At 54.8% G+C, this 17,691-nt stretch overlaps 6 protein-coding genes across 6 annotated transcripts; 3 read left to right on the forward strand and 3 right to left on the reverse strand.

Annotated features, from left to right (window-relative positions):
• Positions 1–2,458: 2,458 nt before the first annotated feature.
• On the forward strand, positions 2,459–4,141 carry IAQ61_007732 (uncharacterized protein; the record flags this gene model as incomplete). The annotated part of the gene is made up of 1 exon (XM_066097708.1): positions 2,459–4,141. One exon carries the CDS (start codon positions 2,459–2,461, stop codon positions 4,139–4,141), a length of 1,683 nt encoding a protein of 560 aa, XP_065952205.1.
• Positions 4,142–5,926: 1,785 nt separating this feature from the next.
• Positions 5,927–6,226, forward strand: IAQ61_007733 (uncharacterized protein; the record flags this gene model as incomplete). The annotated part of the gene is made up of 1 exon (XM_066097709.1): positions 5,927–6,226. One exon carries the CDS (start codon positions 5,927–5,929, stop codon positions 6,224–6,226), a length of 300 nt encoding a protein of 99 aa, XP_065952206.1.
• A 582-nt stretch (positions 6,227–6,808) lies between these two features.
• GCS1 (Zn finger-containing GTPase- Activating Protein for ARF) lies at positions 6,809–10,607 on the reverse strand (the record flags this gene model as incomplete). The annotated part of the gene is made up of 7 exons (XM_066097710.1): positions 9,120–10,607; positions 8,992–9,064; positions 8,865–8,930; positions 8,658–8,806; positions 8,482–8,610; positions 7,848–8,430; positions 6,809–7,798 (listed from the first exon to the last, which is right to left on the reverse strand). The coding sequence occupies exons 1-7, from the start codon at positions 9,128–9,130 to the stop codon at positions 6,809–6,811; spliced, it is 2,001 nt and encodes a 666-aa protein (XP_065952207.1). The 5' UTR covers positions 9,131–10,607.
• Positions 10,608–12,112: 1,505 nt separating this feature from the next.
• Positions 12,113–13,925, reverse strand: IAQ61_007735 (uncharacterized protein; the record flags this gene model as incomplete). The annotated part of the gene is made up of 5 exons (XM_003842073.1): positions 12,113–12,210; positions 12,263–12,368; positions 12,421–12,756; positions 12,807–13,806; positions 13,894–13,925. 5 exons carry the CDS (start codon positions 13,923–13,925, stop codon positions 12,113–12,115), a joined length of 1,572 nt encoding a protein of 523 aa, XP_003842121.1.
• Positions 13,926–15,118: 1,193 nt separating this feature from the next.
• Positions 15,119–15,301, forward strand: IAQ61_007736 (uncharacterized protein; the record flags this gene model as incomplete). Its single annotated transcript, XM_066097711.1, has 1 exon — positions 15,119–15,301. The coding sequence occupies one exon, from the start codon at positions 15,119–15,121 to the stop codon at positions 15,299–15,301; it is 183 nt and encodes a 60-aa protein (XP_065952208.1).
• Positions 15,302–16,099: 798 nt separating this feature from the next.
• Positions 16,100–16,327, reverse strand: IAQ61_007737 (uncharacterized protein; the record flags this gene model as incomplete). Its single annotated transcript, XM_066097712.1, has 1 exon — positions 16,100–16,327. One exon carries the CDS (start codon positions 16,325–16,327, stop codon positions 16,100–16,102), a length of 228 nt encoding a protein of 75 aa, XP_065952209.1.
• Positions 16,328–17,691: the final 1,364 nt, after the last annotated feature.

The following is a 17,691-nucleotide window of genomic DNA, read 5'->3' on the forward strand; positions in this document are numbered from 1 at the left end:
GTACAATACCTACCAGTACGCTCGAGTCCTGCAGGCTGGCAAAGTCTGGCTCTTAATTTCATGCACGGTGTGCGCGCGGGGGGGGGGGGGGAAGGCCACAGTGGCAAAGAGAACAAAAGAGGGCGCATTGGACGGCCGTCTCATGATGATAACCTACTTGATCCACTTGGTTGTTTGCCGTACCAGGCAGGTATTGCCTTTGCCTACCTATGTACATACACACTACAAGATCATACCTTGTGTTAGTGTGCACAGGCTACCCGCTACCTAGCGATGTCGTCCTGGTCTTGGACGCCCATGGTTCAGGAGAGGGGTACCGTACAGTATTATTCATGTACCTATACCTACTGTTGGTACGTACTGTGGGTGCTGTGTGCATGCTGTTGGAGGTCATGGATGGGTGGGTGGGCGCTGTGCTGTATTTAGAAAAGCAAAAGGGTGTGGGCATGGATGGGGCCATGGCTTGCTTGTCGGCGGCCGGGATGTTGTGTGCCCTTTTGATGTCGCTAGCCAGTCAAGTCAGGCGTGTGCATGGCCAACGCTCAGCCAGCGCGTAGCCGCCGTTGGTGGTAGGGTTGGGGTAGGGTTAGTAGGAGTAGGTATGGACAAGTAGGTTTGTCGTTCCAACGAATAAGTGGTTCCCAGGTTCCAGTCCAGTTGTTGTCCACCCACCTTACTACTGTGTGTACTGTACCGTAGGCTATCTAGACGCTGTCGATTGGATGGACCGTCTTTGTTGCGGTGTGCTCTTGTCTGCCTGACACGCTCGAGCTAATCAGAGACGGCCGCGAAGGCTGGTTGTGAGCGTGCGTTTTTTGCTGGCTGGGCTGGTCGGCTCCCTTGCTGTTGATCCCAGGGTGGGCCGAAGAAGCTCCCCCTTCGTCTCCAGAGAGGCACCGAGCGTGCAAAAGGGTAGGTAGGGTATGTACGATAGTAGCCTGTAGGTAATAGTACAGTAGGTAAGTAACACCATAGATAGAACAACCACAGCAACAACAACCTGAGAAGATGTGACTGACTGCAGAGCACGAAACGACCAGTGTTATCCTCATCCATTCATTGTCCATCCAGCCAGCCCGTAGCAGCATATGGTAAGGGTATGTAGGTACCTGCAATACCCAGTAGAATGACGCAGGAACACATCCCTCCGCCCTCCCTCGTCTGTCTGGACTCTTCTGTGTGTGTCTCTCTCTCTCTGGTAGTAGAGTAGAGTAGAGTGGTAGAGGTAGGAGAGAGAGAAAGAGGCCATCCCATGCCAGCGTTTCAAGCCGGGGAGCGGTGCCAGGGGGGGGGGGGAGGGGAGGGGCGGCAGGCAGTCCAGACAGGCCAGGCAGGCTACATGGGGACGCTAACCGCGTAGGGCTGGGCCGGCCTTCGCCCCGTCGCGGCCATATAGCCAGTCGCAGTGTCGGCACACACACACACACACACACACACACACACGCACACACACACTCCCAAGCCCTGCTCCTGCTTGCCCTTGGCCTGCTCTGCTGCCGCTCCTCACCTTTTTCTCCTCCCCTGGCCCCTCCATCTCTTCTTCTTCGCCCCTTCTCCCCTCTCTCTTCCTCTCTACCCTCTATCTTCTCTCCATCTCTCTCTCTCTCGCTCTCGCTCTCGCTCTATCTACTACCCATCTCTCTCTCTCTCTATACTCTCTTCTCTCGCTCGCCTTAAAAAAGCAGCGTGCTGTCCCTGCATCTTCTACCTGCTCCTGTTGTTTGGACCAGCTTCTCCCCCACACTCCTCGCCCAAATTATCCCTCCTAATCCTCGCCTTTTTCTTCGAGAGCGCGCCCAGTCCCGTTGCTCCCTGCCTGCCTTGCCTGCAGCCTGCAAAGCCCAGCGAACAGAGCTCACCCCTTACAACACCCCCTCAACGACCCGCCCGTCGAGCGATCCGATCATCCTCTTCGACCAGCTTGCCTGCATCCGCACCTGGCCTTTGTCTGCGACTGGACAGCTCGTGTATTCTGCTTCTATCTAGTCTCTGCGCACTAGCCAGTCTTCACTGTCGGTCTGCCTGTCTGCCCTTGCAACCCGCCTTCCTCAAGAGTGGCTCCCGACCCTTCCGCCTCGAGCAAACCCACGACGCGTCCAAGCTCACCACCATCAGACAACACGGCGTCTTCTGAAGATTCTTGTTAATAGCTCCAACTGCATTGCCCATCGGCCGGTTTTCGATCCATACCTTACCACTACTTTACATACCAGATCAGTTACGATCCTTAATCCCGTAATCGCCAGCCTCGCGCGTCTGCCTTGCCGCACTCGCCTTGTACATCCGTCCGTTCCGCTCAGAACAGCATCGTGTGGCCATCCTTCTCTCGCGGCTCCTTGGATCGCTCTCATCGCCTCGGACACCCTCTTCACTTCTCTATCCTTTTTCCGGTCTGCACCCCCACGCAGATCCTTTGTTGTCGCACAACTCTTTGTTCGCAACCCTCTTATCAGCCACAATGAGCATGGACGCTGGCGGTCTCGCTCAGATGACATTCAACAACAATTTCCAGCCTCAGAGCGGCTTTGGTGGTCCTACTTCGAGCTTCGGCTCTCGAGGCAAGGGTGCTGCTCTGAAGCGTCTCAGTGTTGCTTCGCCCCCAACCGTCGCTTCCATCGCCGAGGACACGATTGCGACGCCTCGCACCAGCCGCTCTCATCTTCTTGCTGGCTTGCGCACTGCCCCCAAGACGCCCACCTCGGCCCAACCCCCTGCCTCGGCTCCCTACAACCAGCGCCAGCACAACGTCGGAACGAACAATGCCAACAACCGTTTCCCGGGACAAGACTTCAACCGCAGTGCGCAGGGTCCCCAGACCGCCATTGGCTCGGGCTTCACTGGTGTCAACCAGTTTAGCCAACAGCACCAGTCCCAGCAGCAACAACAGCAACAACAGCAGCCTGTGTATGACCAGGTCTTGGCTCCTCCCTCGCTCCAGTTCGACGAAGGCGAGATGGACCCCAATGTGGCTGCCCAGCTGATGGCTACTGAGCTCTATCTCGCACAGAGGCAGCAGCAACTCCAGCAGCAGCTTCTTGCCTTGACTGCTCAACAGTTTGGCGGCATGAACCTCAACGGAAGCATGGGCCAACAACAGCAGTACCACCAGGGTGCACAATATGCTCCGCAGATGAACGTCTACGGTCAACAGTTCCAGAACACGCCCATGATCCAGGAGACTGGTCAGCCAGGTGTTTACCTCCTTTTTAACCAGATGACGGGCCAGTACCAGTATGTCGTCGACCCGGCCTACCAGCAAGAGGTTGCTGCCGGATTGTCCGGCTTGTCGCAATCGCCTCCGCCACCCACTCCTGGTTTTGCTCCCTCGCCTCCCAAGGTCGACACACCGGTGCTCCATGTGTCTCCTCCCAACGAGGTCAATCCTAGCCCGTGGGGATCGCGCAGCACTTCGCCTCCGAAGAAGTCCAACACACCTCCCCAGGATGTCGTTCCGCTCCCTCCACCCTCGGCCAACGCTTTCCGTCGTGGTCACAAGAAGAACCTGTCTTCGCTCGCCGTTGACGCCAAGGCAGAGACCCCAGAAGGTCCCCGGTCTGCGTTTACGCGCCCTGTTGGCTTCCCGGCCACACCCATGACGGGAACTTTTGGCCCAGGCCAAGCACGAGCTGGCGAACATCCTGTCCGTCAGCCCCGCAACCCACCGTCGATTGAGGAGCTCAAGGAACGCCCCACTACCAAGCACGAGGGTAGCAAGAACTTTGCTACCCGTCAACGCCGCCAGGCTATTGGCAACCTTGTGCGAGCGGGTATGGGCCGCCGTGCCAACCGTACGGGCAGCGGCAGCGTTTCCCCTGACAGTGAAAACTTTGTGTCGTCGGACAATGACTCGGATAGTGTTCGCAGTGGAGGGAGCAGCTTGTCTGGCAAGCGCAGTGTGGGAAGCCTCCGCGCTGCAGCCAACGGTGCTATCGGTTCGGAGCGCAAGGCTTCCAAGGAGCGCTCGTGTGATCGCGTTTCCATCAACCGATCTTACACGGCCAACAGCATGAGCAGCGACGATGGCGGATCTGTCGGAGGTGGCTTGGTGGACATTCGCCCAGAGGAGACTTGGGGCGAGCGACGCACCATGCCCAAGCTCGTTCTCACCAACGTGGAGAAGCGTAAGAGCACCATGTTTTAGGGGCTACGATGAGAGTGGCAAAGAAGAAAATATTCAAGGGACGCTTGGTTCCCTTTGTGCATATTACCGCGGCGTTGTTTTTCGAACGCCTTCATCTTACGGCCCATTACGACCATCTCCTTATCGTTTAGTGAATTGTTGATGCATTTTGGTCATAGGGTTGTTTCGACCGTTTTATTTCTCGGATGTTATGAGATTACCCTTCTTATCTTCCTTGGAAGATCCTCTTCTGACTTTGACCTGTGTTTCTTTTTTGCGATTTGCAGTGAGAGTCAGTATTTGATGGCTCTTTTTCTTTTCTTTGGGCTTTCTTCTGTTGTGCAGAATCGTGGTCTTACAGTCCGAGCTTTCCTAGCCTGTGGCTGGAGCTCATTGCACTCTTTGGGAAATCATTGGTCACTGAAGTGTGCGCATGTTTGTTAAGTTGAGAGTTTTTTTCGGTTTGGGATCATTCATTCATTTTCTTTTGCAATGGTGGATGCCCTGGGGCAGGGGATGATGGGCGAAAGGGCCACAGTACCCAGAGCACGGCGATTGAGACGAGAGTGGCCTTAGGCTGGGGTCATGTAGGATGAGTGAAGATAAATGCTAAAGTACGTTCGCTTGTGGCAATTTTTGTGCAGTGTCTTGTTTGAGTGATGGTGTGATGTGAGGTTGATTGAGATGGTAGTGTGCTTTGCAGTCGTAGATTGAACATGAAGCGTTAGACAGGAGAAGCTGGCATGTGTGTTCAATGTTCTATATAGCCCTACGGGAAATTGACATGGATCATGATAATGCCCAGCTATGTTCCACATTGACAGGAATCGTCAAGTGTAAAGGTGTTGAACGATTCGGTAGCAGAGAGACAATTGGATGGGATTGCGTGGCGCAGCGTGGGATCGTTAGTGGTGTTGAGGCTCAAGGCTGGCTAGAAATCGATAAGCAGCCCTGGTCACATCGCGGGCGCCGCGGGGTAACAACTACACACCGTACCTACCTGGCTCTTTTCTCCAACCCGAACATCTCGACGCGTCGCGCGCAAATACGGTGACGCTTTGTGAAGTACTGGTTGCTGGGACGGTCTTTATTTTTGTTGAAGTTGTGGGGTTGAAGTACGGCACTCTAAGATACGGGGGGGACGGAGATCTCTATCCAAGCAACGAAGCCCTCCACCAAAGCCACCTAGGCAAACCAAACGGCCTCTGGCATCGCCCATCGACACGACCTTCTCACCTCTCAAAACCCACGACACAAACCGCCATACAAACACACGAGCGCAACCCCATCATGCCCGAACCCCACCCCGCCCCTCCCCAATCCCCCCCTCCCCCCTCCCTCCCCCTCCACACCCTCCCCCCACCCTTCCTCCCCACCGCCCTCACCCCCATAACCCAAGGCGCCGAAGCCCTCGTCTACAAAACCACCTTCCTAACACCACAAACCCCCGCCGTCGTCAAATACCGGCCCCCGAAACCATACCGCCATCCCACGCTCGACCGCCGCCTGACGAAGCAGCGGCTGCTGGCCGAGGCGAGGAGTCTGGTGCGTGTGAAGCGCGAGGGGGTGCATGTGCCGGGGGTGTTGGGGGCGGATTGGGAGGCCGGGTGGTTGGTGTTGGAGTTTGTGGAGGGCGGGAGTGTGAGGGGGGTTTTGGATGGGTGGGTTGGTAGGGGGATGGGGGTGAATGGCAAGGGAGATGGGGATGAAGAGGGGATTTTGGATCTTATGAGGAGGGTGGGGAGCGAAGTTGGCAAGTTGCATCAACTTGGTGTTTGTCATGGTGATTTGACGACGAGTAATATTATGCTGCGTCCACCACCGTCGGCATCGTCTTCGTCATCAACCTCAGCATCACCCTCTACCTTCCCCGGCCAAATCTACCTCATAGACTTCGGCCTCACTAGCGCCTCCATCCACGCCGAAGACGCCGCCGTCGACCTCTACGTCCTCGAACGCGCCTTCGCGGCCACCCATCCCGCCCTCGAACCCCTGTTTCGCGAGCTGCTGCGCGCGTACGGGGAGAGCTGGAGTGGCGGCGGAAAGGTATTGAGGAGGCTGGAGGGGGTGAGGGGGAGGGGGCGGAAGAGGAGTATGCTTGGGTAGGGGGGGGGGTAATAGCGTTTACAGTTTTCTTCTTTTAATTTTCTTCGTTTTATGGTTTGGGGTGTGGGGATGTGGAGGGGTTTTTGTGGGGCGGTTTGGGGTGGGGTTGGGTTGTTTGTGCGATGTGTGATGCTTTGTGGTGGTGGTGGTGGATTTGTATGGGAGAGGAGCTGGGGGTTCGAGGTATGAGATGGCAGCGATATATCACGGCATGGCACAGCGGTCTAGCATACTATCTACACGATATGTTACATGATAGCACAAGACGGCGCTACAAACCCCCTCCTCCCCGCCAGGCCTCGCAAGGCTTCCTCTCCTACGAGAGTTCCCTCTTCTGTCACTGAGTGGGGGATAGGAGGTGTGTGAGAGGGTGTTTGAATATGGATATGAATATGGATATGGATATCGATCTATCATGGACATGTACTCAGAATACATTCAATCACATTGAATCTTGTCAAAATCAACGTTGAGATCATGCGGCGTTCCATCTTAGCTCCCTCTTCTCCATGCATAATCCACCAACCAGGCACCAGTAGGCACAGCTCACCACCATCACCATCCACAAAGACTCCATCCACATCAACGCCTCCGCCCCAACATCTCCGCGCCCAACCCATCCCTCCCCTCCTGCCTCGTAATCCGCTCCGCCGCCTTGACAAGATCAAACGCAATTTCCTCGTCCACCACACTATCCTTCTGATACCGCGGATGCGTGTGCACAAAGTGGCGGATCCACTTGGCCGCCGTCCAATACGTGCCATTGGCGCGCTTGCGAATCAAATCGAGATAGGTGGCGAGATCACAGCGGGTTTCGACGTCGACATTCATGCTGTTCAGGTAGGATTCAACGAGGGGGATGAGGCCGGGGAAGCCGCCGTCAGTCGTGGACGATTGGCCATTGATGACCTCGTTGATGGTCATTTGCTCGTACTCGTCTTCCACCGGGCCCAGCGGTCCTGGGGTCGCGGGGCGACTGGCGGCGGGTGTCGACGGGCCCGTTGCACCGTTGGATCTACTCCCGCTGTGCGAGCCAAATGGGTTCTTGCGGAACCAGAATTTCTGCGTCGAGACGGCGTCGCGCGCGTGTGCGGTTTCCATATTTTCCGACACGAGCGTAATGGGGATGTAGAAATTGAGGTTGAACGAGAGAATGGTGCGGGTCAGTAGCACCATGAAGATGGAAAACGCCGCGTTTTCAAAGTCTGTGATTTGAATCTCCATGGGCCGGAATTCGACGCGCCAGCCCATGTCGGAGCCCGCGGGCGGCGGCTTGAAGCGCATGTGTTGCCAGTTTGTCGATTGCAGGTTCTCAAAGTGGTCGGCCTTTGTCAGATCGAGTTCTTCGAGGTCCTCGGCGAAGACGACAATGGGGTCGCGGATGAAGAGATGAGCAAAGTGTGTGGCTAGAAGATCGTCCATGCCACCTTCTACCAGGCGCTTCTTGATGGCCTCATCAACGATCAGATCAGGATCGAGGTACTCTGGGCGTAGGCGTGGATCCTGCGAGATATATGTCGAGTTGGACGCATAGCGCGATTTTGGTAGTCGCCAGCGATCATTCTGAAGCGGCTAACATACATTAGTCGCTGGCCATCACACACGTGACTACAAAACCTACCTTTTCTCCCAACTCCTCTGGTGTACGGTCATCTACTGACCTACTGATCTGATTCCAGCGGACATCAGTGTCGGCCAAGAAGCCCTTGTAGATTGGTGTCGCCGCAGTCAGAGCCAGAAGAATGGGCCCAAGTGGGCTCAACTGGTCGTACATAGTCCTCCCCTCTTCAACGTTTTTCGCTTGAAAGGTAATCTGAAGGCAGCAGCTACCCATGCCGAATGCCATGGCATCCATGTGGATGAAGTTGTCTGGAGCAGCACCATTACGCACATCGTCATCTTCCGGCCATTGATGGAGATCATAGTTGACAGTAGGATCTTTCCATGGCCAGGGCGTATTCTCGTCCTTGAAAACGGGCACATTGACCTGCACCTTCCTCCCTCGTCGCCAGCGAATGTTAGCGGCCAGCGTTGGGAAGCGAATGTGCGGGTTAGCAATCTCGTCAGGGACAAACTGGGAACGTAGCTTGGGCCCTGAGACTGGATATGATGGCACTATACAATCGGCTGACCCAAGTCGAGGAAAAGTAGTCAATGTAATGGGAAATTCGGTGCTGTCCATGTGATCCTTAGCAATCCTCCGTCTGCGGAAATGTCAGAGGTTGATCGAGCACGGTGGATAGACAGCCCTGTACCTCGACTTCATGTTGGGTTCAACATCAAGAAGATCCTTGAAGCCAATGCCCCAAGGCTTTCCAGGCGTGGCTTCGAGCATGAACCGCCCAAACTCTGGGTGGAATACCGGTGGGGGATTCTCCTTGGCCCTACGACGATCAGCTCAGCGCAGCAGACAGTCTCCATCTCATCTCACGCGGCATCTCCTGTTTGCAGGTCAGGTACTCCGCTGCCTTGCTGCAAGAGCTTCTCATCATTCGCCAACGCAGCCAAGATATCTGCTTGCCGGAGCGACAGTCGAACCTTGCGGTTCTCCTCATCGTAACAGACGACCAGATATTCAACCTAACCCTCACATCAGCACCGAATCTCGTCGTCGGCATGCTGCCATGCCTGAACCCACCTCGTCTCCCCAACGCAGGGCATCCCTTTCCTTGCCCTTGGCATTCCGCCAAATGGCCAGTAATTGCTAACACCAACAAATTACTACCAACTTCTCACACCAGCCCAATGGACACAAAATCACATACTTCGATTCCCCATGACCTGACTTGGCCGGCGACCTTCTTGGCCTCTGGCCAGTCAAGCGGCGTCCCAAGCGCACTACAACCTCCGTTAGCGAGGGCGACACAGACAACACAGCAGGCCAACATCTCACAGCAGACCCATTTTCCAAACGACCGTTCACACAAATCTCGTGTGACTTGTCCAACAGCCCGAGGGTCACACGGGGCGGCCCGAGCGAACGTCTGAATGGGTGGGAAAAAAAACGGTCTTTAATTTTTCTTGAGACGGCGATTGCGGGGAGGCTTTCTTCGGGGCACACTGCAGATATCCCAATGGTTTAGTGGGGGGTTGGGGTGGGGGGGGGAGAGAAGGTAAGCGGCAACACGCAGGGCTGGTAGTTTTCGTCGAGCTGCAGGACGCCTTCTTTTTTTCTTCGCCTCGGTTACCACAAGGCAAGGGGGCGATGGAGGGGTTAGGGAAGGGAGCGAGGAAGAAAATAGAAGCAACAGTCGCCAAGAAGAAAAGCAATGCGTATCCAACGTATTGTATGTATACTGTAGATGGTGGATGAAGGGCCGAGAAAAAACGAAATTATATTCGCCGACGTTCAGAAGAAGCGAATATCTAGACGACGCGCGCCGAAGAGATCGGAATCCAAAGTACGGATTTGATTACTAATGCAGGCTGACGCCGTGGTGCTGGGGGAACGGGCCGGAAGCTATCCTCTTTCCGAATGTATACACATGGCCCTCTATTCTCGTGTGTCGCAGACTCATTCTGGAGAGAGCGAGCGAGAGCGAGAGAGAGAGAGAGAGAAAGAGAGAAAGAAAGAGGAAAAGAGAGAGAGAGGGATTCAGAAAGAGACATGGACAAGAAATTACCTGAACACGACATAGACCCAGTGAGACATCCTTCTGCGGCTGACAGCCTCTTCTTCACGCGCACCACATCGGCATCGGCATCGATCGATTCCAGCACTGCACCACCTTCGCTTCCAAAGACAGATTTGACAAGCGAAAGACAAGCAGAAGACCCGAATGCACGGGCCGCAAATCGTCCCTAGGTTGGGGGCACACAGTACAGTATCGATCAAAGCCGCACAGGAACTCTTTTGGTAACCACACACAACACACACACACACATACACACATACACTCGCTCGCCTACCGTTGTCACCGGCCACGTGCACAAAGTGGACTCCTGTACCATCTCCGTACTACCCCAGCCCTTTGCTGCCAAGGCACCAGTGGACCTACCCTCGGGGCACGCAAAGCCCTTTGAATAGGATCTGCAAGTCTTGGGCTGCGGCATGTATTCCTGTCTTTTATGTACAAGTACAAAAGTCGAGCGGCAGATTGGGGCACGCCGCTTGCACAACCTGCCGTTCCCCCATTTCATACTATATAACGGACGTGCTTTTGCCGAGCGGCAGTGGCAGAGGCAGAGGGCAAAGTGGCAACGGCAACTTTTTCTTTTTGGATCGGGTTGTTGCTTTGCGGCGTTGGGAAGGGGAGGGGGGCGTCGTTGGTGGTGGGAGAACGGGATGTGTTTTGCGATTTGACGATTTGTGTAGAAGAGTTTCGTCTTTTTTTTTTGGTGGTAGATGCTACACACCGTCTGCTGATATGTCTTGTCCTACACACAAATCTATGCGCTGTCAATGCCAATATCCAACATCCAGTCTCCAACACCAACATCCAACCACACACCCATCCATACCCCCCAATCCAAACCCCATCCAAACCCCATCCAAACCCCATCCAAACCCGCCCCCCCCCTACCCTCCCTCCACAATACTCCCCCACCTCAAACATTCCAGCCCCGCAACGTCACTCCCCATTACTATTTCCCCATACCTATTCCCACACCCCATTTCCCCCTCAAAAAGCCACCAAACAAAGGCCAAGGCTAGTCTGTTATATTCTACCTGCTCGAGGAGTAGGGTGCAGATTTGCACTGGATTGGGATGGAGATATTGCTGCTGTTGCTGTCTGTCTGTCTGGCTGTCTGGCTGTCTATTGCTAAATACTCAAAGAGTCCAAGTCAAGTGGGAGGTTGGATGGAGGATAATAGGAGGAGATAAATAGACACACACACATACATACACACACAGAGAAAAACCATGTGAACATACATCGAGAGAGTCAAATACACACACCCACACCAGAGCCCCATTCCTCCAACTAAAACCCACACACGCATATATGATCCACCCCCAACCCTCACCACCTCTAAAAAAGACACCCACACATCCAGCCAACTTGCACAATCAGCTCAGATACATCTTTAGATTCTGAAGCGGGGGAGCCTGAAAGCCCCATGGTATCTCTCGCAAACGCCCATCAGAAGTGTAGAAAAAAATAACCCCCCAAAAAACCCACAGACACAGACACACATACACACAACACACACATACATACAAAAATGGGCCAAGACGTCCCTCTGGCGCACTTGCACACTTTGCACACCATCTCGCCTAGACCCGCGATACATGGGTCGGTCCAGGCAAAGCGAAAAGGAAAGAAAGGCGAAAAGCAATATACGACTGCTATGGTATACACAGCACAACAATCCCATTGGAAGCGTGCCCTCGAAGCCAATCCATCGAACAACCAAGACTGAGTCCAAAGCAGGCGCCGCCCTCAAAGACGGCCAAGACGGACAGTCCACATGCGCACAACAAATGATAAACGCCCTCCACCCTCGGGAATCTGTGAAATGTGAAAAAAAAAACTCCCAATCTATGTGCCCAAATGCGACTTGGTGATAAGCTAAGACATGCGAGAAGATAAAAAAGCGTGGTATATATGGTTTCGTTTGCTAGCAGCAACATGGGGTGGCGCAGATTTTGCTCTCGTTGTTTCGTAATCGTAGGAAATGAGCAGGGCGAGGGTGCAAGTCTCGGGATAAGACGTGTCCAGGTTGACAGGATGGATCCTGTAAATGCAAGTTCGTGCGCCGACGCTCCGGTGAAAAAGAATGTGCGAGGAGCTTGGGATTGTCGGTAACCCAGAGAGATGCTCGGTGTGTATATAGGATCGAACGGTAGGGGGAGAACAAAATGGCCCTTGGATGCGCGCATAAAAACAAAACTTTTGTTTCCAAACCATGTACAACAAGAAGCTCGGATAGGCAAAAGACATATTACATTGCGGGTGATCCTTGGTCCAGTGACTTGGGTCGCAGATTCGAACTGGTCATGGCTTGCTTGCCACCCATCTTGCGGGTTAGCTTTGCGTAGTCTGTCATGTCTGTTAGTGGCTACTGAGAGTACTGGACATGTATGATACTTACGTAGACCACACGCATTGCACAGTGTCCTCGCACCATCTGGACCTCTTCTCCATTCTGGCGTTTCCGCACGGTTGCAGCTATGACATCGTCCTGGCGGAGCCGCTCGCTATGAACGATGTTAGAAATGAGAATATATCAACATGCACGTTCAGACTTACACCACGCTTCCTCGTCTTGCTGTCACCGTTGGCGAAGCCGCCGTTACCCTTCCCATCGTCACCGTAATTACTTGCACTGTCATGATCGTAACCATTCATTGGACGATAACGGGGATCCTGTGGTGGTTCGACAATGGTTGCTTGGTGGTGGTGGTTGTAGACCACGTCTCGCATACGCTGAAGAGACATTTGGATCCTCTCGCTCTGTTTGAGCATCTCGTCCACCTCTTCCAGCCTCGGCATCGACTGTGGTGTCATGCCAATTCGCTGATTCTCATGTGCACGTTGCCGGTATGCCTTGGAGAACTCGGCAATATGTCCCGAACCATCAGCCATCTGGGAAAGTTAGCCGAAGTCTTATTCTGCCCCATGATCGACATGCTTACCTCGTTTAGGGAGGCTTCCAGATCGAAGCTCTCTAGATGACGCTTAACAGACTCTCCATATGGGGCCAAGCTCGAGCGGTTGATCTTCTTCTCCTCCATGTGAGTCATGTCTGCATGATTGTCTCTCCATGCCGGTGGTGGGTATCGAGGTGGAGCAGAGTATGTCGAAGCCGACGGCGGATAAGCAGAATTAGGCGCGCTTGCAGAGGTTGCCGAGTGCGCGTAATTGGGAGGATACTGAGAGTAGGGGTGGTGGTGGTTCATAGAGCTGGGTGGTGGAGGAGCCGCGCTCTCGTAATGGGCAGCTGGTGGGGGATAGGATGGGTACGAGATATTGGGTCGAGTCGTGCTGGGTGTGGGAGATTGTGCGGTCTTCAAGGGATGGAGCGTGGGTAATTTTGGATTCTGTTGAGGGGTAGGGTATGGCGGTCGTGAATCTGAAAAAGGTGGACGTGGCAGAGCGTCGTTCTGAGGCTGAGCAGCAGGAGGTGGCGGCGGTGCCTGCGAAGCACCCGATCCAAGGAATGGGCTCCGTGGATGTGAAAAAGGATTCGACGGTCCCTGGCTAGCATGCAGATCTGAAGCAAAGTGTCGTGGTCGTTGATCTGCAGGGGAAGCGGTCGTGGTGGGTGGAGGATAGTGCTGGGGTGCAGACACCAGGGCAGAGGGCGGAGGAACGGTGGAGGGATATGGCAGCGGCTGCTCCGATCCTAGGGCCTCATGAATGGACGGTAAAGACTGGCGGGCGGTAGGCCGTTGCGACTCTTGCTCATCTCCAGACGTCCGCCGTGAATCGGGGGGGGACAGCAAGCCTCCAAGCGAGCCGGGTGCTGAGGTGGCGGGTGGGGGTTGGTGATTGCTGTGCAGATGCGACGGGCCAGAGTAAGGATGCAACGGGCTGGGCATGGTAGAAGCCGCTGCGTGTTGCTTGCGCTGGTAATCCATCTCTTCCCGCTTGACTCTATCTGATTCGAGATGGCTGATGGAGGGTAGGCCGATGCTGCGACGGACAGTCAGCAATTGAATTCATTGTCACGCGTGGTCAGAAAGGTGCCATGGGGATGCACTCGAGGGCAAAACAACCTACCTATGCCTATTGCTGGCTTCTACTGACTCCATGACTGGAAGAATGGTGCAAGCGGATGCTCACGTCGTAGGGTTCTTGGTGGTGGTGGTGGTAGTGCTAAGACGAGGGCAATGGTTGGCACTGGGGACGCCAGCGAACTACTGCAACGATGCGATGCAGCGGTAAGTGGATCCCACAACACAATATGCCTACCCGTACACTTCCGTCTGACACGGCAATCGAGGTCGTTCCTTCCTCCCCAAGTGCGCGGCCAAAACACGCTGTGAGAGACGGCAAGAACGATCGGGCACGTCGGAATACCCAGCGAAGGAATAAGACCAGGGCTTAAAATGGGGCAAGACGGCGACGACGACGACAAGAAAGACAGCCGGCTGTTCGATGGCTGCGTACTGGGTCTCTGTAGCAATGGGAGCGATTGTACAGGTTAAGAGCCGAGGGCTGTCGTGACCAAGGGTCTTTGCTAGTGGTGGTGGTGTTGGTGGTGTGGCTGACGTAGTGTCGTGGGCACGTTGGCCGTGAGGGGTCGGCAACGTCGCGAACGACGCAACGGTCAATGGGAGGGGGGCAAGCCTGCGATATCCTTCTCTTGCAAAAGTGACACCTTTTTTTGCTTCTCTGGGAGGGGGGGGGCACTGGCGTTTGCGGGCTGGGGTGGAAGAGAAGGGTTCGACAGGTGTAACGCAGACAGAGAGAAAACGTCGGCCGAGAGAAGGGTGGCTAAGGTCCCGTGATGGAGGTCAAGGTAGAGGCTGCCAAAAGCTATGCGGATTTCAGCGCCTCTCTCACAGCGGCAGACATGGCGTGTGAGGAAACGAGGGCTAAGAACAGCAGCAGCGGGCTAAGGCAGATGCGATCGGAGATGAACCGCACCGGCAACGAGTAGTCGCTCGGTGTGACGAGCCTCTGCCGTGAGCAGGCAGGGATGGGGACGAGGATGGGCGAGGATGGACGAGGATGGGACAAGGGTGTGAATGGATCCTGTACAGGACAGCGCTGGCGACGGGCATGTTCCGACAGGGACCAACCAAAGCCCTTGCGCTGCATGCTTACTATTACCATGTCGAGAAAGACTAGTACCCGTACATGCGTCCTAACCACTGACACTACTACCACAGTATAGTCGAGTTCCATACCGTCGTACGCTTGCCTCATCCGATCATGGCAGGACGCGGGTCCCCCCCTTAGCCCTCCCCCCCCCCCCTAGAAAACGAGACAGAGGAAAAAGATGCCGTGGAGGCGCAAGGATCAGCGGCGTCGGGCGGCCAACCTCACGACCACACACGGAGCAGGCTGCATGACGGACAAGTCTCCGCTGGCCAATCCCTCGCTGGACGTCGCACATGGGCTGAAGCCACTCTCGATCCGCAGCCGTTTAGACCAGGGCCATGCATCGCGAAAGGGCCCATGATGGCATCTGTGTATGAATCAAACGCACCACCATGGGACAGTCGTGGACACGACAGAAGACACGAGGGGGGGAAGATGCGCCCACGCCTAAACAGGAACAGCCCTGGGGTGGCGGGAAGGGGGAGGGGTACAAGCAACGAATTATCGCTGTCGTGGCATGCAATCGAGATGCAGCCGAACTTGCATCATGAAGGAATCCATCCATCCTCCAGTACCCACGTACACTGTAGTATAGTATACTACAGACACGATACTATACTCTCCTACTAGAGTATGAACCATCACTCTCCCGCTTGGCAAAAGCACCCTCTCAGCCACTGTCTGTAACCAACCAGAGATACATACAGTATACATACTCTACATACAGTAGACAAACCACCCAGCCACATGCATTTCACATGAATGCAATACCTACCATCTACCCATCTCCTCCCTCCAACCCACAAAGCAAGCACCCTCTTCCTACGCCCCATCACTCCCCATCCCCCCATCCGCCGCACGTCCTCACCACCAGCCACACGCCAACGCCTCAAACACGCTTGGGCACCAACCCTCCCTCCTCCCACGCCTAACCACAGTAGCAATGCGCACATGACAGATACACACACATCCAGCTCGTGTGCAGCCTACCTACGCACTCGCAATCATCCACCGCCATCCCATCCATAGAGTACATTCCCATCCATACCGCTACACCCATACGTACGTACGCACCCTCTCCACCCGCGGCTTTGCACAGCACCATCTCGGCAATCTCCATCTGATCAGGGGCGTTTTATCTGAATCGGCGGCAGCAGCATTAGTGCAGCCGGGGTGGGGTGGGGCTGAGCGCAAAGCAGACTTGGGTCAAGGCTGGCTTGGGGAAGGCGACACGACGCGAGTGTTCCGAGGCAACGCGGGCAACGCGGGCAATGCAATGCAGGCTTGCCAGATCAGCGAGAGGCATGGCTTTGTGGTTGTGGGTGTTGGGGATTTTCTTTTGTGGGTGTTGGATTGGATTGCATTTGAACGCATTGAATGGTACCATGGTAGGTACAGTAGGTACGATAGGTGCTCATCGGACCGGCGACAAACGGGTTACGCGATGTAAGCAAGCCAGTTACCGAGTCGTGAGCTTTCGCCATGAAGCGCGTCTCACGTTTTCCTTTTCCCTTTCTTTCCATCATGGGGAATCAGGCCACCTTTTCTTTGGCGATTTTATTTTCTGGGCCTAGGGTTGTTGGGTACACGGTAACAGTAGTAGGGTACTGCCACCACCATGGGGCTTTGCAGCGAATGCCTAGGTCTTCCATCCATCCATCCACCCATCTCCACCCAGTGGCTTGGAGGGGAAAAGCGCGCTTCGGCCGTGCTAGAGGATGCATGTTCAAGGGCGTGTCTACTCTAAACCTCCTCAATACTATGGACATACATGTACATAAACCACTAGCCCGTGTACAACATGTACCTACTGGAAGTACACCCCATGTACTCCATGTACCTCGCCCGAATCCTGCCTGCACGGCTCACCACCGTTGTTATGCCCACAACACGTGGTTGTGTCACACGTGGAGATGGGCAGCCTGCAACTGCAAGGGAAAACCTGTTTGGACTATGTGCGTACTGGCCTCTGACCCGTCCCTCCCCAACGGTCGCCCCAAACGGTGTCCCCCAAAGAAGGGAAAAATAAAGAAAAAGAAAAAAAAAACTCAATCCCGATTCCGAATGGGATCCAGTCCAATCCAATCCAATCCACGCCTCTGCGTTCGCGCCGCTGTCACCCCAAAGCGGGCGCGTGGCGTGGGGATATGTGTTACCCTAAGAGTATGTACAAAGCCTGCCGGGTACCACAAGCGGGGGCTTCTTCTGGCAAGCCACGCTACACGCTTCTCCCTCCCTCCTACCCCTTCTTCTGCGATTTGACCTAGCTCGCATGCGCGGGACGTTGGGGACCGCTGCATCTGCGTTTAGCTTTGGTGTGCGTGTGTGTAAGCTTCGGAGTTTTCCAGGCTTCTATGGGGAGGGGGGAGGGGCTTCCATTGACCCTGCATTTCCGAGTAGGGGCCGTACCCGTAAATCGTCATGCTGGTGGAGTAGGTACGTGCCGGTACTTTTGCTAAACCACAGCAGCGCAGACACAAGGCCGATCGTCCATGTTTCCGGTCTTGGGTCTTGGGTCCTAGGTACCTGTATACCTATTGAGCACTACCAGTATGTAGTAGATATTGTACTCTATAGAAGAAACAAACTACTACTACTACTACTACTACTACTACTACTACTACTACTACTACTTCTTCTTCTGTTTCTCCATCATCGCCCCATCGGACCGACCGTGACCGCATCCGCACACTGTCTTTAGCTCTCTGCGTCTTTTTCGCTGCAGGCACGCTGAGTCGTAGCAGATCCGGT

Source organism: Plenodomus lingam (assembly GCF_022343315.1).
Source record: "Plenodomus lingam strain CAN1 chromosome Unknown contig_3, whole genome shotgun sequence".
NCBI lineage: Eukaryota > Fungi > Ascomycota > Dothideomycetes > Pleosporales > Leptosphaeriaceae > Plenodomus > Plenodomus lingam.